Raw genomic sequence first — 23837 nt, forward strand, 5'->3', positions numbered from 1 at the left:
TGGGCGTCCTGGAGATGATGCCTAGCAACGTCGGGAGGAGGGGGCCAAGAGGAAAGTGAAGATCGCGAGTAAGCTGGTCCAGGCCCAGGGGTCCTCCCCGAAGGGGCCTCATGACAGACTCCGGAGAGGTGCGGGAGAAGACTAAGGCAAAGGCAAAGGGTGCGGGAGAAGTGACCACGTATGCGTTCGCAGGGAAGGTTTTCGTTCTGGAGAGGCCAGATCAGTTGTGCGATTCTGTCAAGTCCCTAGCTGCTGTGCAGAGAACAGAGGTCTTAGGACCTGCGGCTGGAAGGGAAGTCGGAGGGGTGGCCGGAGCTGGCATAGACACAGAGATGGCAGTGACTCAGACGAGAGAAGAGGAGGTGTCTGAGAGATCTGTACGAAGTGGGATAGACAGGACTTAAGGCCTAATGGAATACAGATCTTCTCACAAGAGGTTGCTGGACCCCCAGGGCCTTTGGCTTGGGGCAGGGCCTGAGCTGCAGACAAGAGTTTTGGGTGTCGGTAGCTGGTAGAAGCTGAGGGGAACCAGGAGGAGAGCAGAGAGCAGTGTGAGCGTGAGATCTTGACAACAGGAGAGAGAGGCAGGACCGGAGAGAAGTTAAGGGGAATGGGGCTGGGAGAGCCACCAGACCCCGGACTGTATCTCCCCCCTGGCCGCCTTTCCACCCCCTCCCCCATCCTGTAAAACACCCGAGGAGAGTGTGTCAGTGGAGTGGGGATTGTCTTTGAGGCTTGCTCCAGCTTGCTGTTCCTTGGTTCCAGGATGGTCTGGAGCATGACAAAGCTCCCTCACAACACATCCCAAAGCCATGGGTGATTCCTGTGCCAAAGGGGACCCTCCAGCGCATCTTTGGGACCAGCCAAATCTTCCAGAACTTTGATGATATAAAACCAAAGGCTACAGGGTTAACCGTGCCCCTCAAAGTCAGGGAATAGTGAGTGACTCCCTTGCCCAGGGGTCCCAGGTTCCTTCCCTGCAGAGCGACTGACATGCTGTCCAGCCTTGGGCCAGTTACTCTCCCTCTCTGAGCTTCAGTGAGCTCAACTGTATAATAGGGCTCTTCCACCTCAGCAGCAAAAAAAAAGGCTGGATGAACTCCAAGAATGGCCATCCTCCTCTCCCTGGGTCTCTGTCTACCCCTATTGTCTTCCTACCCAAGTCCCCCATCCTTGCAACCCATTTGCAAAGCCCCAGCTCTATGTCTTGGGCTGGTCCCAAGTCAGGGCCAGCCACCCCACTGCCTGTGGCCCCCTGCCCCCCACAGCTACCATCGAGCTCATCAGTGCTTGGAGCAAGAGGACTGGGAGATGGCCGTGCTCTTCTTCTCCCGCGCCCTCCACCTGGACCCCCAGCTGGTGAGAGGGAGGGTTTGGGTGGGCACGGGCAGTTGCTGTCCCACGCTTACACTCTCACCTCTCAGGGCCACAGAGTCCCTGTGGTAGCCGAGTGGCAAACCTCAGGGCGGATCGTGGGGAGGGGAACAGCAGTCTGGGTCCCCTCTCCCTCAGGTAGAATTCTATGCCTTAAGAGCCGAGGCTTATATCCAGCTCTGCGACTTCTCCTCGGCCGCCCAGAACCTTCGAAAGGCCTACCACTCCCAGCCAGAGAACAACAGCTACCTGGAGCGGCTCGCCCTGGTGCTTTACCTGAAGGTGCCCGGCGCTGCCCTAGGCCCATACAAGGCACCCACCTCCCACCCCAGCTTGCTGGTTCTCCCTCCAACTCTGGGGGTTTTCCTTGCTCCCGGAGCCAGCCCTGACTTCCTGGTGACCTTCTTGTCCCTGCGTCTGTGTCCCCTTCTGCCACTCCTTCTCATGACCTCTCCTACCTTCCAGGTTCATCCACCACCAGGGCTGGGTACATTCAATAGAACTCTCTGCAGTACTGACAATGATCACTTAGCACGATGATTACTGTCCATTCCGATGGCCACCAGCCACGTGGAACTGTTGAGCCCTTGAAATGTGGCGAGTGTGACTGAGGAACTCATTTTTTAATTGTACTGATATTTAATTAGAATCGATTTGAATTTGTATGGCCGTGGGCAGCAGGTGGCTATTGTACTGGACAGCACAGGCCTGGAGCCCACAGGCTCCCAGCACTAAAAAGACAAGAGTGTGACTGAGGAACTAATTTTTGAATTGTACTGATATTTAGTTTGAATCAATTTGAATTTGTATGGCTATGGCTATTGTACTGGACAGCACAGCCCTAGAGTCCACGGGCTCCCAGCACTAAAAAGACAAGAGTATCCCCCATTTGTAATGCATAATAAAGATGATATTAAGCCATAAAATCCCAAAAAAGTCCTGATTTTTCCCCCATGTTCACAACTTTGATGTCTTGGTTTTTAATGTCAATAATTCAATTCTGGAAATTCCCTGGTAGTCCAGTGGTTAGGATACTGCATTTCCACTGCAGGGTGGGGTGGGGCCTGGATTAGATCCCTAGTCAGGAACTAAGATCCCACTGCCATGCTGTGCAGCCAAAATAATAGGAATAATAATTATTATTATTCAACTCTGAAAAAGAAACATTCTTAAAACCAGACCACATGCTTAAACTGTCTGTGGGGGTCCTGAGGCCGATCTCGTTCTTTCTGTGTGCCCTTGGAAAGGTCACTCCGCTTCTCTGAGCCTCAGTTCCTTCATCTAAAAGGGGAATGTTACCTAGTCCCAATGAGATAAATTTAGGGTTTTTTGTTTTTTTGCTGCACCTGGGCAGCTTGCAGGATCTTAGTTCCCCAACACACATCCTTGCAGTCAAAGCACTGAGTCCTACCTACTGGACAGCCAGGGAACTCCCTAAGTTATATGTACCCCTAAGAATACAGAAATTCCCTGTATTCTTAATACAGGGCTTGGCATCTGGAGCCCTGGTCCAGGAAGGAGCCTGTTACCGTTAGACCTGCTGTTTTGATCCACCTCTCGGGTTTTCTCTTTTCTCCCTGTTCCTACGTCTGTATTGCTATCTCTCTGTCACTAACTGTATATTTCTGTGTCTTGCTGTCTACCCAGCTCTGTATCTCTCTGTGTCTGTATCTCTCTCTCTTAAAATCTCTCTCTGATCTGAAGGACTGTCCTCATCCCTTGTCATTCCACCCCAGTGATGGCCATCCCTCAATTCATGGAGGCTGCTGGGCTGGGGTCACAAGCAGGATTGACAGTCCCCTGTGTCACCAGGGCCAGTGCCTTTTTGAGCAATGTGCCTTTCTGGATGCCTTGACCGTCTTCTCCCAAGCCTCTGAGCTCCAGCCTGAGAAATTCTGCTTCCGATATCGATGGTGAGCACCCTGATCAAGAGCTTGCTAGCCTTTGTTCCCCTCAGCATCCCCTTCCTGCTCCTCTCACTGGGCAGACCAAGCACCTTTGTCCTCCACCCACAGCATGGCCTGTCTCCTGGCCCTCAAAAAGCATCGTGAATGCCTCTCATTCGTCACAAAGGAGGTGAAGCAAGGCACCACCAATGCGGATGTCTACATACTCCGGGCCAGGCTCTACAACTTCTTCCAGAAGGTAGAGCAGGGCGGGCAGGGCCGATGGGTGGACTTCCTCCCTGTTTGGGTGCTGAGATTACAGGAGGAGGCTAGGCTATCCACCAGCCCAGAGGCCACAGCCCCCAGTGTGGTGGGAGCCCTGTCCTTCCTGAACCCTGACCAGCGCTGACCACTCCTGCCCAGTCAGGTAGTTGTTCCAGCATCATTCAGCCCTGGCTCTCTGCCAGGCCTGCGCCAATCCCTGAAGACCACAAGGTGAGAAGCCTCAGCCTGCTCTGCCCTCACGGAACTCACAGGCCAGGGGAAATGGCCCCCAGCAAATAATTACACAAGGACTGACTTCCTAATTATGTGAAGCACCATCAGAGGCCACCAGGCATCCTTTAGATGTGAGACTTGGGGTCACAAGGAAGGAGGGGCTTCAGGGATGAGTGAGTGATGGGCAGGATCTCGTGAACCCCAGGGCACCCTGACTTCTTCCTGGGGAGCAGGAGGAACCTCAGAAGGGTGCTCCCTGGGGCAGTGGGCCTTAGAAAAGTCCTTTTGGCTGCCAGGGGGCATGTAGGCTGGGGGGGGAGGTGGTCGCAGAGGGGCAAATCCGGAGACTGGAAGCCTGGGTACCATCCATCTGGATAGGAGTGGGGCTTACGGAGGATGGGCAGGATGGTGACAAGGAGGGGGGCAAGTTCTTCAGACCTTTGGAAGCAGGACTGGAGACTGACTAGGGGGCTGGAGAGGTGAGAGTGTGGAAAACAGAGGCATCCAGAACAAGGCCTGTTGTTCCAGTTTGGCCAGGGTGCTTGGGGGGCGGGGGAGGGAGACTCGGGAAGCGGAGGAACATGATGGGCTAAAGTGAGCAGGGTGTCCTCAGGGTGCTGGAACCAAGAGCCTCCCTCTGCTGGGGGCTGGGCTCTTGTGTCCCACAGGTGACTCAATGGGAGAGTCTCCTTCAAAGGTAGTAGACTAGTAATTATTGACAATTATTGTTGCGTGTTGGGATTGCAGCTGCTCCCTACAATGCATAGACACATTCTAAGCACTTTACTCACATTTGTCTCTAAGGCTGACAGTAACCCTCTGAGGTTAGATACAACCCACTGTCCTCTTCTCACAGATGAGGAAGCAGGTTCAGATGGTCTGGCTAACTTGCTCCCCTTGAGCCCAAGTCCACCTATTCCAAAGCCCTGTCTCAACTTCTGCCATCTTTCACCTCCCACCCAGTGTCTACACTGCCTCTCTTGCCCTCAGCCTATTACCCCACAGGACATGGGGTGCTTGCTAAAACTGTTGACTGACTAACTGACCTGCTCACCCAGTGGAAGGTGTTGGCCTAGGGATGTTTTCTGCTCATGCCCAGGCCTGAATCTGTTCTTGGTTAGAGTTGTCTTGGGCTTAAAGGTCAGAGGTGTTGGGGAGGGTGTACTGGGGAGGACAGGGAGGACATGACAGTCATGGTCTGGAGACCATGGCCTCCCCCTACCTCAAGTGAGCCTCGCAGAAGTCCTGCAAGGAGGAGGCATCTGTAGCCCCATTTTACAGCAAAAACCACTGAGGCAGACCTGGCTCACCTGAGGTCACATCTGGAAAGGGGCCAGTAGGGATGGGCCCTTGGATAGGATTTTCCCACAATGCTCCCTTCCTCCTTCAAGAGACAGAAAAGGCAAAACAGCAACGGAGGGGTGGGGCGGGGCACTGAAGATGGGTGGCATGATGCTGGCCTGCCCAGAGGTCTGCCTCCCCACAGTGAACAGGGGAGAGTTCAGCTTGGGTGCAGCCCTGACGCCATCCCTGCCTTGCACCCCCACAGCCCAACCTCTGCTATCGAGACCTACACAGTGCCTTGCTATTGGATCCCAAGCACCCACAGGCCAAGGTGCTGCTCCAGGTGATGGTGGGCCAGGCCGAGCAGGCACGCCAAGATGCCGGGGTCCTGGCCGTGCAGGGCAAGTTGCAACATGCGCTGCAGTGCATCAACTGTGCCATTGAGAACAACCCTCTGGACCCCAGCTTCTTCCTCTTCCGGTATTGGGTGGGGAAATGCTGTCTTGGGTCCCAGGCCCTGCCTTGCCTCAGATGTGCTGTGTGATCTCAGGAGAGCCCATGACACTCCCCAGGTCTCAGTCTCCCCGTCTAGTCTCTAAGGGTCTTTCCCTGCTCGCCATCAGAACTGAGGGATCTTGGGAGGTGGTTTCTGTTACTGCTTTTGGAGAAGGGCCAGGCAGCAGCCTGTTAACCTGGGAATCCTGGACCCCCAAGCCTGCTGAGCAGTTTATACTGGGAGGCTCAGCCCAACTCAGCCCAGGAGAGGAGGCTTAGGTTTGAATTTTCACCCCATACCTCCCCAGCAAGGGCTCAACACCTCATTCTGGGCCATTTAACTTCCCTGACCCTGGGTTTTCTCAATAAACAAACAGTGGAGGTAAAACATTCATCCTGTGTACAAAAAGCCTTAGCAGAGAGGCTGGCAGGCACGTTGCTCCCAAAAAGAAAGAGAGAAGTTATTTGTAAAGGAAAGTAGAATCACCAAGCTAGCTCAGTAGCAATCGGGGAGCTGCACAGGCCAAATCTAATGCATGAGCAGGGAGGCCGCCCTGCCACCTCCAGAGGTCAGAGGACCCAGAGCTGCATCCACTCTCTGGGACACCTCAAGCCGGTGGGGGTGCTCTGGCTCTCATATGCCTCTCCCGCAGGGGCACCATGTACCGACGGCTCCAGGATTTTGACTTGGCAGTGGAGGACTTCCTGAAGGCGCTGGACATGATGAACGAGCACCAAGAGGAGCTGGTTCAGCAGGCCCAGCGCCAACTGCTGCTGGCCTACAACGACTTCGCGGTGCACTGCTACATGCAGGGCGCCTACCAGGAGAGCGTGCTGCTGCTCAACAAGGCGCTCAAGGACGAGCAGCAGGAGAAAGGACTCTACATCAACCGCGGCGGTGAGTGGGGTCCCGGGGAGCCCTGCGTGAGCCCCTTGCCTCTCTAAGGCCTGGACTGGGCGCTCGAGGGCCCCGAGCGAAGGAGGGAGGGAGAAGGGGCGGAAGAGGATTCTCAGTGTCCCACGGACACACTACGGGGTTGGGGGGGGCGGGGAAACGTCTCAGAGACCATCTCGCTACATAGTCCTTCAAAATGCTCAGATCAGGTGTCTAGAAAGAGGTACCCAGCTGCGCCGAAAAGCCGCTGCGGGTGCTGGCGACCGCCCACGGGTATTATCAGTTGCAGGCCCCGCCTCCCAGGGGGTGGAGCCAACTGGGCCGCTGCTCCTGCGCCCTGGGTTTTTGCGATCCCCATTCAGTCCCCGCGCTCCAGATTGCTTCTTCCAGCTGGGCAACCTGACCTTTGCTGAGGCGGACTACCAGCAGGCGCTGGCACTGAGTCCGAGAGACGAGGGCGCCCACCTGCGCATGGGCCTGTTGCAGGAGAAGTTGGGCTTCTGCGAGCACCAGAGCAGGTGTGAGCCGATGGTGGGTGGGGCGGCCCCGTGGGCGGGGCATACTGGGCTATGGGCGGGGCCGGGGAAGTCTGGGATGAAGCCGCCTGCTTGGGCTCCCTGGCTCAAAACGACTCTGCTCTCCCAGTTAAGTCTCCTAAATATCAATTTTATTTTCCAAGTTTTCGCTAAAAATCCTTCACTTTTCTCTGAATATTGTTATGGTAATTGGGCTTTTATTATTATTATTTTTTAAAGTAAGTATTCAGTAGCATAAGACTCAGAAAATGGCAGTTCCTTCTAATACCTGTCTCCCAACGCCTCCCCTATCTGGGTGAGTTTGGTAAAGAGTCCTCAAGATTGATTTCTACGCATATATTAACAATTGCTATCATTTTACAAAAGTGAGATCGTGCTAAGCTAATATTTGATAGGCTTTTTTACTTCCTATGGCTGTTACATATAGGATGACTTCGTTCTCTTTTATTGTTTGCAAAGTATTCCATTCAGCGGAAGTACCACAATTAACTTCTCTAGACAATAGTCTGCTGATGAATGTGGGCTGTTTTCCTTTTCTTTTAATTATAAATAATGCAGTAATGAGACCCAAGACATATGTTTCCATCCGTTCATACTAGTAATTCTGTAGTTAGATTGCTGGAAGTTAAATTGTTGAGTGTGAAATTTTAACATTTTAAAGATGATACCCAATTGTTCTCAAAAAAAAAAACAACGAACCAATATAAACTTCCCCCAGTAAAAGAAAGTCTTCATTTCCCCAAACCTCCCTAGCACAGAGTATTAACACTATTTTTTAACTTTGGTAATCTGTAGGCAAAAAAAAAAAAAAATGGTTCTCTTGCATTGGATTGACTTTGCATATTTAAGTTGTGGGTACAGGACAGCATTTTTTCATGTGTTTATTGGCCATTATGGTCTGCCTAAATTGTTCTCCCATTTGGTTTTCAATTGCCCAATAAAAACTTTCTTGGTTATAAGAGTTCTTTGTAGGCTAGAAAGTTTGCTTATTATCTGCCTTATGTGGCAAAATATTCTTCCCTATTTGCTGCTTTCTTTTGTGGTGCTTTTGCTACTAAATAATGGGATTTAATTGTGGTCAAATTAGTTTTTTTTTTTTTCATATTTAGCTGCTGGGTTTATGACATTCAGAAAGTCCTTCCTATTCCAAGATCATAAAAATGTTCACTTATTTTGGGACTTTACACTAGCATTTAAGTGTTGGGTCCATCAAGAGGGGTGTTGGTGGCAGGGAGCAGAAATTAGCCTGGTTTTCCCCAAGACTCCCCAGGGAGGAGCCCCTATTCCTCCCAGGTGGCCCAGCTCAGAGCACCCTGTGGCCCACTGTGTCCTGCAGGCAGTTCCAGAAGGCAGAGAACCACTTCTCAATGGCCATCCAGCACAATCCCCAGAAGCCCCAGTACTACCTGTACCGCGCCAGGAGCCGGCAGCTCCTGCAGAACATTTTTGGAGCCCGCCAGGATGTTGCCACTGTTCTGCTCCTTGACCCCAAGCAACCCAAGGTGTGTTCTTGCTGGGCCAGGAGGGTAGGCTCCAGAGTCAATACCTCTGACCACCTAAAGATACACCCTGTCCCTAAAAGAAACCTGGATTCTTAGCAGTGATAAGCACTGCTAATGCCAGAGCATACATAGTATATGTACCTTCTCTGGTGGTTCAGCGGTAAAGAATCTGCCTGCCACTGCAGGAGACACAAGTTCAATTGCTGCGTTCAGAAGATCCCCTGGAGAAGGCAATGGCAACCCACTCCAGTATTCCTGCCTGGGAAATCCCATGGACAGAGGAGCCTGATGGGCTACAGTACATGGGGTCGCAAGAGTCAGGCACGACTGAGTGGCTAAGACAATAATGATGCCAGAGCATTTACTATGTGCCAGGCACTGTTCTTGGAGAAGGAAATGGCAACCCACGCCAGTATTCTTGCCTGGAGAGTTCCATGGATAGAGGAGCCTGGAAGGCTACAGTCCATGGGGTCACAAAGAGTTGGACACGACTGAGCAGGTAACCCAGAGCCAGGCACTGTTCTAACCATTTCAGCTTATATCCCCCCGTTTAACCCTCTTTAACACCTACGAGACAGGTAACATTATCATCACCCCATAATCTACAGAGGGAAGAGGGTAGGGCTCAGAGAAGTCAGTTCCCTTGCCCCAGGTCATAGAGCTTGGAGGTCACACCCTCCTCTGGCTGACTCTAGAACCCATGATCAGACTCAGAACTCCCTCACGTAATAGTTCCTTTCTCAAGATCTCCCAATAGTTCGGGCCCAAAGGGTCTGGCCCTTTAGAAACAACAGTTTATAAAAGGGCTTCCCTGATGGCTCAGATGGTAGAGTCTGCCTGCAATGCAGGAGACCCAGGTTCGATCCCTGGGTTGGGAAGATCCCATGGAGAAGGAAATGACAGCCCACTCCTGTATTCTTACCTGGAAAAATCCCATGGATGGAGGAGCCTGGCAGATTGCTGCAGTTCATGGGGTCACAAAGAGTCGGACACGACTGAGTGACTGATGCTGAATTTGTAAACTCTTCTCTTCTTCGGCCCTGAGAAGGGATTCTGCCAGTCAGGGCAGTGCCACACCATCTCCCCCTGTCCTGGCCCACACCCGACTCTGGTCACCTTCCTTCCTGGCAGCTACTTCCTCTGATGACCAACCTTTTCCCCGGCATGTCAGTGGAAGAGGTGCTAAGCAGCCAGGTGGCGAACCTGGCTAGGTTGCAGCTGGAGCGAATGGTGGAGCACGCGGTGTACACCAGCACCCCTCAGGACATCCTGGGGTGAGTTTCTACAGGAGGGCCCCCAGGCCCAGAGTTGGGGGACAGCTGGGGCTCAAGGCACCTCCTTGCCTTTTCAGGCCACCATCCAGTCCTAGGAAGGGGGGGGTGAGTCAGAGAGGCTTACCCAGCGCTCTGACAACTCGCTTTGGCAGGCGGCTCAAGGATCGGGAACAGAGGGCCCGGGCCCTGATCCTCTCTTGGAAGCAGGAGCCACCTTTACTGGAGACCCCCAAGGAGCTGGAGGCCCCTCTCCAGTTCCCGCAGGCAAAGCCAGAAGGCCCAGAGGAAGAGGTGCAGGTTCCTGGGAAGAAGGTACGTGCACCCCACGCCAGGGCCGGGTTTCCTGGAGGTGCAGGGAGGACTGTACCCCAAGCCAGGGCTGAGGGCTGCAGGCTGGCTAGAGGCTGGCTCTGCCACCACTCAGCTATGTGACTTGGGCTGGGGACATGTTGCTGTGAGGTGGAGAATGTACCAGTAAAGGGGTACACCTGAAGGAGTGCAGGTGAGAATGGGGGCCCCTCACAGAGGGAGGCTTCCTACACTTTGTCCACACTCACCTTCCCTGGTGGCTCAGACTGTAAAGATCTGCCCACAGTGCGGGAGATCTGGGTTTGATCTTTGGGTCAGGAAGATCCCCTGGAGAAGGGAATGGCAACCCACTCCAGTACTCTTGCCTAGAAAATTCCATGGATGGAGGAGCCTACAGTCCGTGGGGTCGCAAAGAGTCGGACACAACTGAGCAACTTCCCTTTCTTTCACCTCTAGTTGCAGTGAGGGGGGCTCCTCTTTGCTGCGGTATGCAGGCTTCTCGTTGCAGGGGCTTCCCTTGTCCCAGGGCATGGGCTCGAGGCCCACGGGCTCAGTAGTTGCAGGTCATGGCTCTAGAGCTCACGCTCAGGGGTTGTGGTGCACCGCGGCTTAGTTGCCCTGTGGCATGTGGGCCTTCCCCGGGCCAGGGATTGAACCTGTGTCCCCTGCATGAGCAGGGGGATTCCTAACCACTGGACCACCAGGGAAGCCCCCAGAGTTTTAACACTTGGATTCATTTCTAAAAACTTTTCATTGAGTGGAACATAAAGTACATGAATCCTCAGCTAACTGATGAATTTTCACAAACTGAATACCCGCCATGACTCCATTCTCCAGCTCAAGAAAGAACACATTCCCAGTTTTCCAGAAGCCCCTCTCACCTGGCTCTGGGCCCCTCCTCCGTCAGGGCTGTTCTGATTCCTAAACTGCTGACAAGTGCACTGGTCCTTCTCAACGGAGGATGGTACCTGCCTGTTTGCCTCTGGCTCTGTTCATTAAGCTTCCAAGTTGGTAAGAGGCATCCAAGTTGATTGGTCCTTCTCATTCCTGTGGACAGTTCCATCCTGTGGCTATCCTACCATTTTATTGATCCACTGCTCATGGACAGCAAGTAAATTATGTCCAAGGGAGACTTTAACCATTGAAGTCCTCGGAGTGCCAGCATCCCTTGTCAGACATGGAAAAGGCGAGCTCTACATTTTTCCAGCTCATGTTAGGAGACAGAGCTACAGACCTTGGGTCTGTGTATGCCCTGAAGTTATCGTGGGCTCCCTGCTTAGTGCTCCAGAGCCCTGCCCATTCCATCTCACTACCACATGTTACCTGCCGTAGCCTGCAGCTGTGACCAGCTGCCAAGGGCCTGGCCATGGACTGTCCTCCTGCCCTCCCCAACCTGGATTCCAGCTCTGCTTGTGTGCCTCTTAGCCGAGTGCCGGGCTGCTTAGGCGTTTCCTGGTCCAGGCAATTATAACAATGGGCATTCCCTCCCAGACGTGCCGGCAGATGAAGTGGGATGAGGCAGGGAAGGTGTGGAGAAACTCCTCGGCCCCTCTCTAGCCATTTGGCAGGGCGCAGCACTTCACAGCGTACAGAAGCCTTTCCCACACTGGAATTTGCATTTTGCAGAGAAAGAGATGAGGACCAAGCAGCCTCTTGACACTGCTTTTCTCACGTCGCCACACCTGTCTGACCTGCCCACCCTCACTCCTGTCCAGTCGACTGCTCCAGGTCCCCTTCCAGCCCTAAACTGCAGCCCCCGAGGAGCTCTAAGTGGCTGGCCTTCTAGAGCGGTGGCCTCCCACGGCCTGCCAACTGCCCAGCCTGTCTCTGACCCTAGGAGAAGCTGAAGCCAGCTCCCAGCAAGGAGTCATCCTTGACCGTCAGCTACATCAGCCAGACCTCTTTAGGCTCCACCTTGGGCTGTAAGTCCCCCTGCGTGGGCCAATGCAGCAGGGAGGGCAAAGGTCAGGGGTCAGAGGCTCCCAGGCCTGGATGTGAATCTGGCCTCTGCTGCTTACTCCTGTATATATATGGAGCGGGAGGGCTCATCCCAGCTTTGCTGGGGGTGCGGGTCTGGGGTGGCGGGTGCAGGGAGGGGGAGCGAGGGAACCCTCGGGGATGCCCAGCACACAGCCTGGGCAGCCAGCTCTCACTCGAGGCACTTCATCGTTGCTGCCTGCTCCACCTTCATTCCCTGCTCAACCCTGTCCCTCTCCTCTCTGCCCCCTTGGCCTCTCCCTGAAACTACCCCACAGAGCCTATGCATGTCTAGGGGGCTTCTATCCTCAGTTCCGCCAGGTGCCAGCATGGAAGGGACAAAATGAAAAACCCGGGAATGCGGCTCTGAGTCCCGGGAGCAGCTGTGGGCGGTCTGGGAGGGATGGACGTAGGGGCGTCTAGTCCCCTTCCTGCCATTCAGCAAATGTGTTGAGTGCCCAGGGCTGAGCCTGTTCAGGGCACCAGTGCAGGCATGAATGGCACAGTCCTTGCCCCAGGGAGCGCTTGGTCCTGAAGGGAAGAAGGGTCACAGGGACACAGAGAACTAGGACAGTGGAGCCATACCGTGGAGGGGAGTCCTGAGAACTGGGGGTGCATTTAGCCCCCCTTGGAGTGGAGTCAGGAAGGGTTTTTAGGACCCAGGGGAAGTGTGGGTGGAGTAGAGCACAGAGAATTGCTGCAGGCAGAGGGCCAGGCCCCTGCAGGTGCTGGTGGTGGCTGGACACAGAGGGCGAGAGGCGGCCGGCAGAGTGGAGGCCAGCGCTGGACAGTGGGGACCTCCATCTCTGCCCTTTATCTTCTGGCCATGACTCCCCTGTAGGCCTCAGGTTGCCAGGAGGGCTGGGCTTGGAGAGATTTGGGAGGCCTTCCCTCTTGGCCATATGAGGCCTTTGGGTCATAGGCAAATGTGAGGCCTAGAAGCCTCCCTTTCCTGGGACTGTCTGGGGAAGGCGGCCTGACAGCTTCTCTGGACACATCCTTCCCAGTCAGAACCAGGTCCACCTCGGAGACGGAGACGTCCAGTATGGGTCAGGAATACAGGAGCACTTCCACCACTGTTGTGACAGTCTCTGACTCCTCACTGCTAAGGACACAGTCCTCAGACTCGGGGGACAGCAGGAAAGACCTAAGCCTGAACCACAGCCCCAGAGAAACCAAGTCCACCCCAGGCTACCACCAGAGGCCCAGCAAGACGGAGGTCGCCCTCATCCAAAGCCAGAGGCCCAGCAAGACGGACGCCGCTGAGATTCAAAGCTGGAGGTCCAGCAAGATGGAGGCCATCCTCATCCAAAGCCAGAGGCCCAGCAAGACGGACGCCACCCAGATTCAAAGCCAGAGGCCCAGCAAGACAGACGCCACCCAGATTCAAAGCCAGAGGCCCAGCAAGACGGACGCCACCCAGATTCAAAGCCAGAGGCCCAGCAAGACGGACGCCACCCAGATTCAAAGCCAGAGGCCCAGCAAGATGGAGGCTGCCCTCATCCACAGCCAGAGGCCCAGCAGGACAGAGGCTGCCCTCATCCACAGCCAGAGGCCTAGCAAGACGGACGCCACCCAGATTCAAAGCCAGAAGCCCAGGAAGATGGAGGCTGCCCTCATCCACAGCCAGAGGCCTAGCAAGACGGACACCACCCAGATTCAAAACCAGAGGCCCAGCAAGACAGAGGCCACCTTCATCCACAGCAAGAGGCCCAGCAAGACGGAGGCCGTCCAGATTCAAAACCAGAGGCCCAGCAGGACAGAGGCTGCCTGGAGCCCAAGGCAAAAGCTCAACAAGACCCAGGCCACCCAGGGCTCAAGGCGGAGGCTCAGAAAGTCCAAGGGTGCCGATGGTCAGAGCTGGAGACTCAGAAAGGCAGCTGCCACCCAGGACCAAAGCTGGAGAATGATCCAAAGCCCCAGCAAGATCAACACCTCCTATGACTCAAGTTGGAGCCCCTCCAACACTGAGGCCACCAAGGGCCAGGCTCAGAGTCAGAGGCCCAACCAGTCCAAGGCAGCCCAGAGCCAGAGCACAAGCCCAGGTTCCAGCAAGACCGAGGTCCCCTGGGGACTGAACCCGAGTCTCAGCAACATGCAGACCGCCCAGGGCCCAAGACGGAAGCCCAGCCCCGGCAGTGAGGCTGCTCTCTGAAAGGGATGCTCAGCCCTTCATTTCTTGCTGCAGTGCAGGGCAATTCTCCCCACTCTGCTCCACGCTGCAGCCTCCCTCAGAAGCAATCAAACCTGGGTCAACATCCTCTGGTCCCGTGACCAAATTTATTGTATTTGTTCTCTTCATGTACAAAATTTAAAACTTGAAAAGCTCAGCTCCAGTGTGAACTTGAGTCCCTCTGTTCACGGAGACAGAAGTCTCAGCCTGGTTTTACCATATGGGGACACGGAGGGGTTGGGGGGGCAGTGTGGGGCGTGGGGTTATGGTACTGGGGCAAGGGCCAGAGGAACAGAGCGAGAAAGGAGGGAGCAGCCACGAGCCACTGTCCCTGAGTTACAATTCACACTTTAAGAAGGCTCAGGCTGCAGTCAAGGCTCCTTGAAATTCTGGGGTGACCGGTGATTTCCCTGAGGAAGGAGGCAAAGGCCAAGTTGCCCTCAGACCAGTGAAGAGCCAGGGCCTGCCCCGGCCTTCTGTCTCATGGCCCAGCCAACAGCCCTCCTCATCTTCACAGTATGCTCTGGGTCCCACTCTGCAGGACTAGAGACCCTCCGGCAGAGGGTCCAGGGCTTTCCTTCACGGCCTGGCCAGGTAGAGGAGGACAGGGATGCCCCCTGGGAGAGTCAGAGGAAGAAGGCAATTCGGGAAGCCACCGTCTTGCAGCCATTGGAGGAAAAGAGCTGCTCGTCCTCAGGGAAGAAGGTGGTGCTGTCCAGCACGGCCTGGACCACCTCATCCCTGGGCTCCAGGCCCAGCTGGGCCAGCTCGTTGAGCACACAGTGCCGCACATGGTGCCGCTGGAGTGGCAGGAAGGGCACCAGGACGTCCAGGAGATGCTCTTCCATGATGCCCGAGTGCCAGAAGCCATCTGCAGGGCGGAGCCATGGGAAGAGGCTGTGCTTCACAGGGGTCAGCCAGGCCCCCGCCCACCCCTCAAGGGAAGGAAATGCAGGAAGGCTGCTGACCTGAATCCTCCCAGCCCTGCTTGGGTGCTGGGCTCGGGGGAGGCTGTCCCTCAGCCCCAAGCACCAAAGCCTGGGCTGGAAAATACTGGGTCGGTGGGTTGAGCATCCGACCTGGGAGAGCCTGGCCCACCCCCAGGGAGTCCAGCCCAGCCCTGGGTGTGATCTGGGAGTGAGACCCCAGTCTGGAAGCCCCTCTGGCGTGGGGCCCTCAGCTGAACTCACGGTGTGGGTTGTCCAGCACAGCCTGGGAGATGACCGGCCCCAGCTCCTGCAGGCCGATCTCTTCACGTTCCCGGCGGCTGCGCCATGCCTCCAGCACCACCTGGTTGATCTGCTCGCCACCGGTGTTACTAAAACCATGGGGGACGCAGACAGTGAGGGCAGGATGTAGCTCTGGCTTCCCACATGCCTCCTAAGGGGACATGAACCAGGGGCCCAGCTCAGTGTCAGCAGGAGCCAAACTCACTCAAAACGCCCCAGGACCTGCTTTCCCTCTCCTGAGCTCATCCATAACCACGACCCCGGAATTTTGCCTATCTGTGCCATGCACTTTACAGTTTCTATTAACAGGACACTTTTAAGTCCCTTACCTACTTTCCCTCACTCAGCCTCGAGGAGGACAGTAGGGCATTAAGATTGGCCCTGCTGTTCAGAAAAGGAGATGGGAACTCAGAGAAGTGAAGTGATTTGCCTGAAGAAACACAGCTAGGACTCTCAGAGATGGGACTGGTTTCTAGTCCTGTTTTTCCCAGGCCTGTGTCCTCTTGGCCACAAAAGAGGGAAAACTCAACCCAGCAGGAGTGCCACAAAAAAAATTAGGATTAAGAGACTGAACCCAGGCTTTAAGAATGTCAAAGGGGAGTTAAACACCTTGAATGATGGTGTCACCAGTGAGGGTACGGGGGACTTTGGGGGGGAACCCAAATGGGCCCTGGGGGGGGAACAGTATTCTGCTATGGGACCATGGGATCAGACTGGATAGCTGAGACCTCTGACAAGTGTTCCTGCACCAATGCCCACTGCAAAGTTGGCCCCACCTGATGAAGATGAAGATGGCTTTGCGATAGTTGGTCCCATAGACAACCCAGGAGGAGCCCAGGAAAGGTCGCAGGACTTCTATCAGGCCTGGGGCCAGCTTGTCCATCTCATCGAAGAGAAAGAGGGAGCGGCTGCAGACAGTGAGGTTCCCCTGCACCCAGCTCTTAAGATCCTTCTGTGGGAGAGAGGCGAGAGTATGAGGGGGCCTGGAGCTGCTTCCCCAACCCCAGATTCCTTCCCAAAACAAGAATTAACGGGGCTTCCCTGGTGGTCCAGTGGCTTAAGACTCAGTGTTCCCAATGCAGGGGGCCAGGTTCGATCCCTGGTCAAGGAACTAGATCCCACATTCCACAACTAAAGATCTCATGTGCTGCAACAAAGATCAAAGCTCATGCATGCTGCAGCTAAGACAGATGCAGCCAAATAACTAAAAATAAATATTAAAAAGCATTCATCTTTTCGGGAAGATATGGTCTCCCAAAGAGCACCGATCCCTTCATGAGGCTGATGGTGAAACTGTGACCCAGAGAGGGGCAGAGAGTAAATCCAAGCTCACACAGCAAGTCAACAAGAGAACAGGGACACAGACCCAGGCCTCACACCTGCCTTGTCAGGGGGCTCCTTCCCTGACACCTCTTGCTTTCTAGAAAAGGGGAAGGCACCTTCCTGCTCCCTGACCTTCAAAACAGAGTGTGACAGCTGAGACAGATCATCCTGGAATGTGCCTTGCAATCAACAACAATAGTCGAAAGAGCTAATATTTCCTGAGTGCTTACTCAGCCTCAAAAGCCCCTACTCTAAGGGCTTTACAGAGAGGAGACAATGCAGGTTGTCTGGCAAAGGTAAGTGCTCGATAAACAACACCTGCGATTCTATAATCCCACGTCCCTCACAACAACCCTGGCACGAAGGTACTTTATTGGCCCCCAGGTATTAAATCAAGAACTCCCTGCCAGGTGATAGCACCCTCAGCTTTGTTTAGGATGGGTCCTGAAGGCTGAGGCTGTTAACTGGCTGTGTTGCCTGGAGCCAAGGGATTCCCCTCTCTGGGCTCAGGACTCACTCCCACCCTAGTGGAGTCACCCTACAGTGCCGGCAGAGGGTGGGCCAGGACACCACCCGCCTACCTTGTAGCGCTCCATGTGGCTGGGGTGGGGGAAGTGGATGACTGGGGAAAAGTGGTGCACATGGGGGCTACGGAGGCCATCCCGGAAGAGGTAGTGTGCCAGCAGGGAGCTGACATAGGACTTGCCAGTGCCGGTCCAGCCATGCAGAGAGAGGACCAGCGGCTTGGTGGGGGCTGGATCCTGCAGGAAAGCCTTCAGTGCCTTCACCACCAGCGACCTGGCCAAGTGCTGGCCCGCCAGGTGCTGGGCCAGGTCACACTCCAGACCTAGGGCCACAAGAATAACAGTGTCGGAGATGAGGACACACGTCCGCAGCGGAACAGTTTCAGGAGAAAAGTCATGTCTGGGAATCTGGGTTCTGGGACCAAGGGAGTGAGGCCCTTGGCGGGGCGGGGGTAGGGGTGGGGAGAGGGGGTGGCGGGTGTCCTCTGCCTCAGGCTGACTCAGCTCTGCAGCCCCCCCACCAGGTGGCCCTCTGGATCGCAGCTCAGCCCTAAATGGTTGCCAGCTGTCAAGAGGGTCGGCCCCAGACTCCTGCCCACCTTCAAGGCAGGCTTCTCCCCTGATGGGCCAGTCCAGTGCGGAGGTCTAAACTACCCACCCTCGACCACCACCCAGGGTTCTGCTGTCAAAGGCATCTCTCCATCCTGACTTCCAAACAGGCATCCCTAAACCCTCGCCCCAAGTCCTGTGCCCCAGGCTCTCAGGGTCCCTCAACGCCGGGCCCACTTCCAGCCCGGGCCGTCTGGAAGTCTCGTGGGGTCTGCCCTTGGGTCTACTCTCCACGTCTGGCCCCGGCACAACCCCGGGATCTAAGGTCTCCCCTAGTCCGCCCGGCTCTCCGGTCTAGGCTCCTTACCCTGCAAGTCGGGCCGGAAGTCACATTCGCAGAATGAGCCGAAGTTGCAGCGCAGCGAAGTCAGATCCCAGGAGGCGAACGCGGCCGAGACTAGCCAGATCAGCCCGAGGAGCGAGCCCCAGGGCCGGCAGCTGCGCGTCGCAGCCGCCATCCGGGTGAGGCCGAAGCGGGGTCTGGAGCCGCCAACCGCTTCTGCCGAGAACTACGACTCCCGACGTGCATCGTTCCGCGGCGGCCACCTCCTGCGGCCTACAACTCCCAGCTCCCCTCGCTCCCGTCTCCAAAGCCCTCCCCGTGGTCCCCCCGGTAGGCTTTGCAAGGCGGCCTCCAGGGGGAGCCCGCGAACCGTCCAATCCGGGACTGTGCACTGCGTTTCCATGGCCACGGTTACTGAGGGACCATCACAGCCCCGAAAGAATAATAAATGTCGGATTATGACCACCGAGGGTGACGTAACAACTGTAGCAAAAACTTGTGCAGTACCTTGTAAAGCGCCTTTTCTGTGCTCTCCCCACCCCCCGCCTTTTTATATGAGAAAAGAGCGCTAATAGCTTTTGGTGAGTACCTATTATGTGCCTTTAACATACGGTGCCTTGTATATCTTGGGCTTCCCAGGTGGGGCCAGTGGTAAAGAATCCGCCTGCCAATGCAGGAGAGGTAAGAAAAGCGAGTTCGATCTCTGGGTCGGGAAGATCCCCTGGAGGAGGGCATGGCAACCCACTCCAGTATTCTTGCCTGGAGAATCCCATAGAAGGAGGTGCCTGGTGGGCTACAGTCCATGGTGTCGCAAAGAGTTGGACACGACTGAGAGACTTAGCACAAATGCATGCCCCTTGTATATCTTATGATAACAGTACCTCTCATCAGACGGATGGTGATACTTGCATGAAGTACAGGCACGTGAAGTGTTTTGGCTCACAGAATAATCAATAAATGATTATTGAAAATCCATTATGAAACTTCCCTGATAGTCCAGTGGTTAAGACTCCGTGCTTCCACTGCACGGGGCACAGTTTTGATCCCTAGTAGGGGAAATAGGATCTCACATAACCCTCGGGCACGGCCAAAAATATATATATTTATCCATTACATATGAAACATGGCGGCCCCTTACCTAGCAGCTACTATGCGCTAAGTGCTTTAACAATAGCCCAAAGGGATCAGTTCTGTTATTGACCCAATTTTACTGAAGAGGAAATCTGGGCCCAGGAGGTTAAGCCCCTTATTCAAGGCCAGTCAACTAGTGAACTGAACCCAAGTCTGGCTGCTGCATAAGTTCTAATGCAGTATGTTATCCAGCCTCTCTTGGTTTCATTCCACTCCCAGAGAAAGGCAATGCCAAAGAATGCTCAAACTACTGCACAATTGCACTCATCTCACACACTAGTAAAGTAATGCTCAAAATTCTCCAAGCCAGGCTTCAGCAATACGTGAACCGTGAACTTCCAGATGTTCAAGCTGGTTTTAGAAAAGGCAGAGGAACCAGAGATCAATTGCCAACACCCACTGGATCATCAAAAGAGCAAGAAAGTTCCAGAAAAACAGCTATTTCTGCTTTCTTGACTATGCCAAAGCCTTTGACTGTGTGGATCACAATAAACTGTGGAAAATTCTGAAAGAGATGGGAATACCAGACCACCTGACCTGCCTTTTGAGACACCTGTATGCAGGTTAGGAAGCAATAGTTAGAACTGGACATGGAACAACACACTGGTTCTAAATAGGAAAAGGAGTATGTCAAGGTTGTATATTGTCACCCTGGTTATTTAACTTATATGCAGAGTATATCATGAGAAACGCTGGGCTGGAAGAAGCACAAGCTGGAATCAAGATTGCTGGGAGAAATATCAATAACCTCAGATATGCAGATGACAAGACCCTTATAGCAGAAAGTGAAGAGGAACTAAAAAGCCTCTTGATGAAAGTGAAAGAGGAGAGTGAAAAAGTTGGCTTAAAGCTCAACATTCAGAAAACGAAGATCATGGCATCTGGTCCCATCATTTCATGGCAAATACATGGGGAAACAGTAGCTGACTTTATTTTTCTAGACTCCAAAATCATTGCCTATGGTGAATGCAGCCATGAAATTAAAAGACACTTACTCCTTGGAAGGAAACTTGTGACCAACCTAGACAGCATATTCAAAAGCAGAGACATTACTTTGCCGACTAAGGTCCATCTAGTCAAGGCTATGGTTTTTCCAGTGGTCATGTATGGATGTGAGAGTTGGACTGTGAAGAAAGCTGAGTGCCGAAGAATTGATGCTTTTGAACTGTGGTGTTGGAGAAGACTCTTGAGAGTCCCATGGACTGCAAGGAGATCCAATCAGTCCATCCTAAAGGAGATCAGTCCTGGGTGTTCATTGGAAGGACTGATGCTGAAGCTGAAACTCCAATTCTTTGGCCACCTGATGCGAAGAGCTGACTCATTTGAGAAGACCTTAATGCTGGGAAAGATTGAGGGCAGGAGGAGAAGGGGACGACAGAGGATGAGACGGTTGGATGGCATCACCAACACAATGGACATGGGTTTGGGTAGACTCCGGGAGTTAGTGATGGATGGGGAGGCCTGGCGTGCTGCGGTTCATGGCATCGCAAAGAGTCGGACATGACTGAGTGACTGAACTGAACTGAACTTGGTCAAAGTTTCATGAAGCAAAGGGCCCCAGACATTTCAAATTCAGTGACCAGGCTCCCCAGGCCTCCAACCTACTGTGGGGTGGTGATGCACACTGCCCTCCTCCTCTGCCCATGGAATCAAGACAACTGCCTTCTAGGCCCTCCTCAAAGATTCCTGCCCCACCCACCTCACATAGACACACACACACACACACACACACACACACACACACACACACACACACACTTTAGGGGCCATATTCCAAAACTTGAAGTGAGTAGTTCCCACTGTTGAGAAAAAGCAAGAACTCCCAGTCAGGATGCCCCCATTCCAGCCTTCCTCATTCTGCTGCCACGACTCAGGGAAAGTCCCTTCTCCCTCCAGTTCTGTTTTCCTGAAGGAAGCTGGGATCTTAGATTTCATAAAGCCCTTCCACCCCCAAACATCTGGGATGCTGGACTGTACATTCGGGTTCTGGAGGCAGGGAATGGGGAAGGAATGGGTGCAGGTCAGCAGTTCTCCTACGGGTGGGAATTAGCTATTTATCCCCCTTCTGGCCTGTGAGGAATGGTGATACTGCGGTGACGTACAGGCACATGGAGTGTTTCGGCTCACAAAGTAATTGATAAATGATCACTGAAAACCCATTATGGAACTTCCCTGGTGGTCCAAGTGGTTAAGACTCTAGGACAGGGACTGGATTTTGGTATTGGCTGTAACTCTGGCTCCTGGTACAATCTAGAAACGTGTCAAGTGCAAAATGAGTATTTGTTGAATGAATTGTTTCCACCTTTCACCTGAGAAAAGACACTTCTACCCCAAAGCCCCCTGAGAGACAGAAAAAAAAAAGAGTCATAAAAGTTTATTATATGAAAGAAAGAACATGGTTTCTATACATATATTTACAGAACAGACAGATGTATTTACAGCCAGAGGGAGGCCTTGGTGTCAGGCTTGGATTGTGGGCGGGGAGGTGGGGGGAACAGATGCCCAGAGAAGAGTGAGGAGGTATAAGAAGCCTCCTGTGGCTCAAGCACAGGGCACCCTCAGCAGGAAGGGGAGAAGCAGAAACTGGAGGGAGAAACAAGGGTTCCAGTTCTTCCTGAAGGGAAGCCTGGTGAGTGTGGAGCAGGTAGGACGGAGCCCAGAGTCTGTGTAGACCCTGGAGGTGCACAGGAGATCCTGGAGTTGAACCAGGAATATTCTCAGGCTGGTCACAGTGTCCCTGGGGTGCTCTGGGGCAAGGTGTGTGCCCTTCTGTTCCCATTGCTGCCCGTAGCTGCAGAGGGGAAGGGTCCGTGGGGGTCACAGCTCGCTGGAGCGGATGGCAGGCTCCAGTTTGTGGGAGAGGGCGGTGAGGACCTTGTCGAACTTCTCATAGCGTCGGGCCTGGCTGCTGCTGGCGCCCTGGCTGCCCCATAGGAGGCGCATCTGGAACTCGGTGCTGAATACCTCGAGGAGCTCTGGCCGGGCCTGGAAACCTGTAGGGAGAGGCACGGGGTCAGGTGACCACCATCCAGCTAGGGAAGCTGGGGCTCCTACTCGGAGCCACCACATCCCTCAGGGCCCCATTCCAAGGGACCTCCCCTGACCTCTGCCAGGGATCCCACAAGGTTTGTGGATGAACACAACTAAGCAGTTTAACACCTGGTCTTTGTCCTACTGTTCCTTGATAGTTCAGTTGGTAAAGAATCCACCTACAATGCAGGAGACCTGGGTTTGATCCCTGAGTTGGGAAGATCCGCTGGAGAAGGGATAGGCTACCTATTCCAGTATTCTGGCCTAGAGAATTCCATGGACTATATAGTCCATGAGGTCGCAAAGAGTCGGACACAACTGAGCGACTTTCACTTTCCACTTTCAATAATTTAAAAAAATATATTTCTTAATTGCGGCAAGTGGGTTCTTTCCCTGCATCACACGGGCTCAGTAGTTGTGGTTCGCGGGTTTAGTTGCCCTGAGGGATGTGGGATCTTAGTTCCCCGACCAGGGATTGAACCCGCATCCCCCGCATTGGAAGGCGGATTATTAACCATTGGACCACCAGGGAAGTCCCTGCAATATAAAATTTTTAATGATTAGAGGGACTTCCCTGGTGATCCAGTGGCTAAGACTCCACACTCCTGATGCAGGGGGCCTGGGTTCAATCCTTGGTCAGGGAACTAGATCCCACATGGCACAACTAGAAGATTCCAAATGCTGCGACTAAACATGCCACAACCTACAGTGCAGATGGAAGATCCTGTGTGCCTTGACTAAGACCTGGTGTGGCCAAATAAATAAATATATATAAATAAATATTAAAAAACAATAAAATAACCAGAAGATAAAATATCACTGCTAACTTGGGGTAAGATACTGGGTGATTCTTTTCTTTTCTGTATTTTTCTGTAAGCTCCAAAATTTGTCATAAGAAATATATACACATTCTGTAAGTAAATGTAAACAAATTTTTGTTTTGTTTTGTTCTTTCTGAAGAAAGACAGGAAAGACGTATACCAAAACGACATTTACCAATCATCAGCTAATTGTTGGGGATTTGTTTTATCTGGGTTTTGTTCAGCTGTTATTTCCAGTTTGTCTACAGTGAACTTTTGTGACTTAAATATTGCCTAAAGAAGTAAAAGGTAGCTTGTCTGAAGCCATTATCTCTGTTTCTTCCATGAGAAGGCATTTTGTTTTCTGATTAAACTGAGAGCTCCTTGAAGACAGGGTGAGTCTGCCTCAGACCCAGGGTCCCAGGCCAAGTGCTTTGTAAACAACCTTGTAAAGTGGGCTTGTCAGGATGCCCACTTCACAGATGAGAAAGCTGAGGCTCAGAGAAGCAAAGATACACAGCTACTGTGCTCTTTGAATCATCTCTGTGTCCCCCAAGCTGACCTGGTGCCTGCCACTAACAATTACTTGTCAAACTGCTGAATGAGTGAAGAAAAGGGGTGAGAAAAAGAAGTCAGGGAGGGGTGGGATGAATTGAGAAAGTAACTGACACATGTACATGATCATATGTGAAATAGAGAGCTAGT

General features: G+C 53.4%; 3 protein-coding genes across 4 annotated transcripts in view; 1 reads left to right on the plus strand and 2 right to left on the minus strand.

The window, feature by feature from the left end:
- Positions 1-110: 110 nt before the first annotated feature.
- On the plus strand, positions 111-14185 carry TTC16 (tetratricopeptide repeat domain 16). Its single transcript, XM_052649511.1, has 14 exons — positions 111-128; positions 766-938; positions 1269-1359; positions 1513-1656; positions 3187-3287; positions 3390-3519; positions 5308-5522; positions 6191-6435; positions 6809-6950; positions 8305-8470; positions 9602-9744; positions 9897-10056; positions 11891-11975; positions 13038-14185. Exons 1-14 carry the CDS (start codon positions 111-113, stop codon positions 14183-14185), a joined length of 2961 nt encoding a protein of 986 aa, XP_052505471.1.
- Positions 14186-14364: 179 nt separating this feature from the next.
- On the minus strand, positions 14365-18346 carry TOR2A (torsin family 2 member A). Its single transcript, XM_052649171.1, has 5 exons — positions 18196-18346; positions 17337-17602; positions 16209-16384; positions 15394-15521; positions 14365-15074 (listed from the first exon to the last, which is right to left on the minus strand). Exons 1-5 carry the CDS (start codon positions 18344-18346, stop codon positions 14830-14832), a joined length of 966 nt encoding a protein of 321 aa, XP_052505131.1. The 3' UTR covers positions 14365-14829.
- A 3340-nt stretch (positions 18347-21686) lies between these two features.
- SH2D3C (SH2 domain containing 3C) overlaps positions 21687-23837 on the minus strand; it is a 32505-nt gene continuing 30354 nt past the window's right edge. The window contains exon 12 of one of the 2 annotated variants that reach the window (XM_052647932.1): positions 21687-22295. In XM_052647932.1, coding sequence (XP_052503892.1) covers positions 22120-22295 — 176 coding nt within the window. In that variant the 3' untranslated portion in view covers positions 21687-22119. The remainder of the gene's footprint in view (positions 22296-23837) is intronic. The other variant, XM_052647933.1, reaches the window with a different exon arrangement.

The sequence above is a fragment of the Budorcas taxicolor genome, chromosome 11 (assembly GCF_023091745.1).
Source record: "Budorcas taxicolor isolate Tak-1 chromosome 11, Takin1.1, whole genome shotgun sequence".
Classification (NCBI taxonomy): domain Eukaryota; kingdom Metazoa; phylum Chordata; class Mammalia; order Artiodactyla; family Bovidae; genus Budorcas; species Budorcas taxicolor.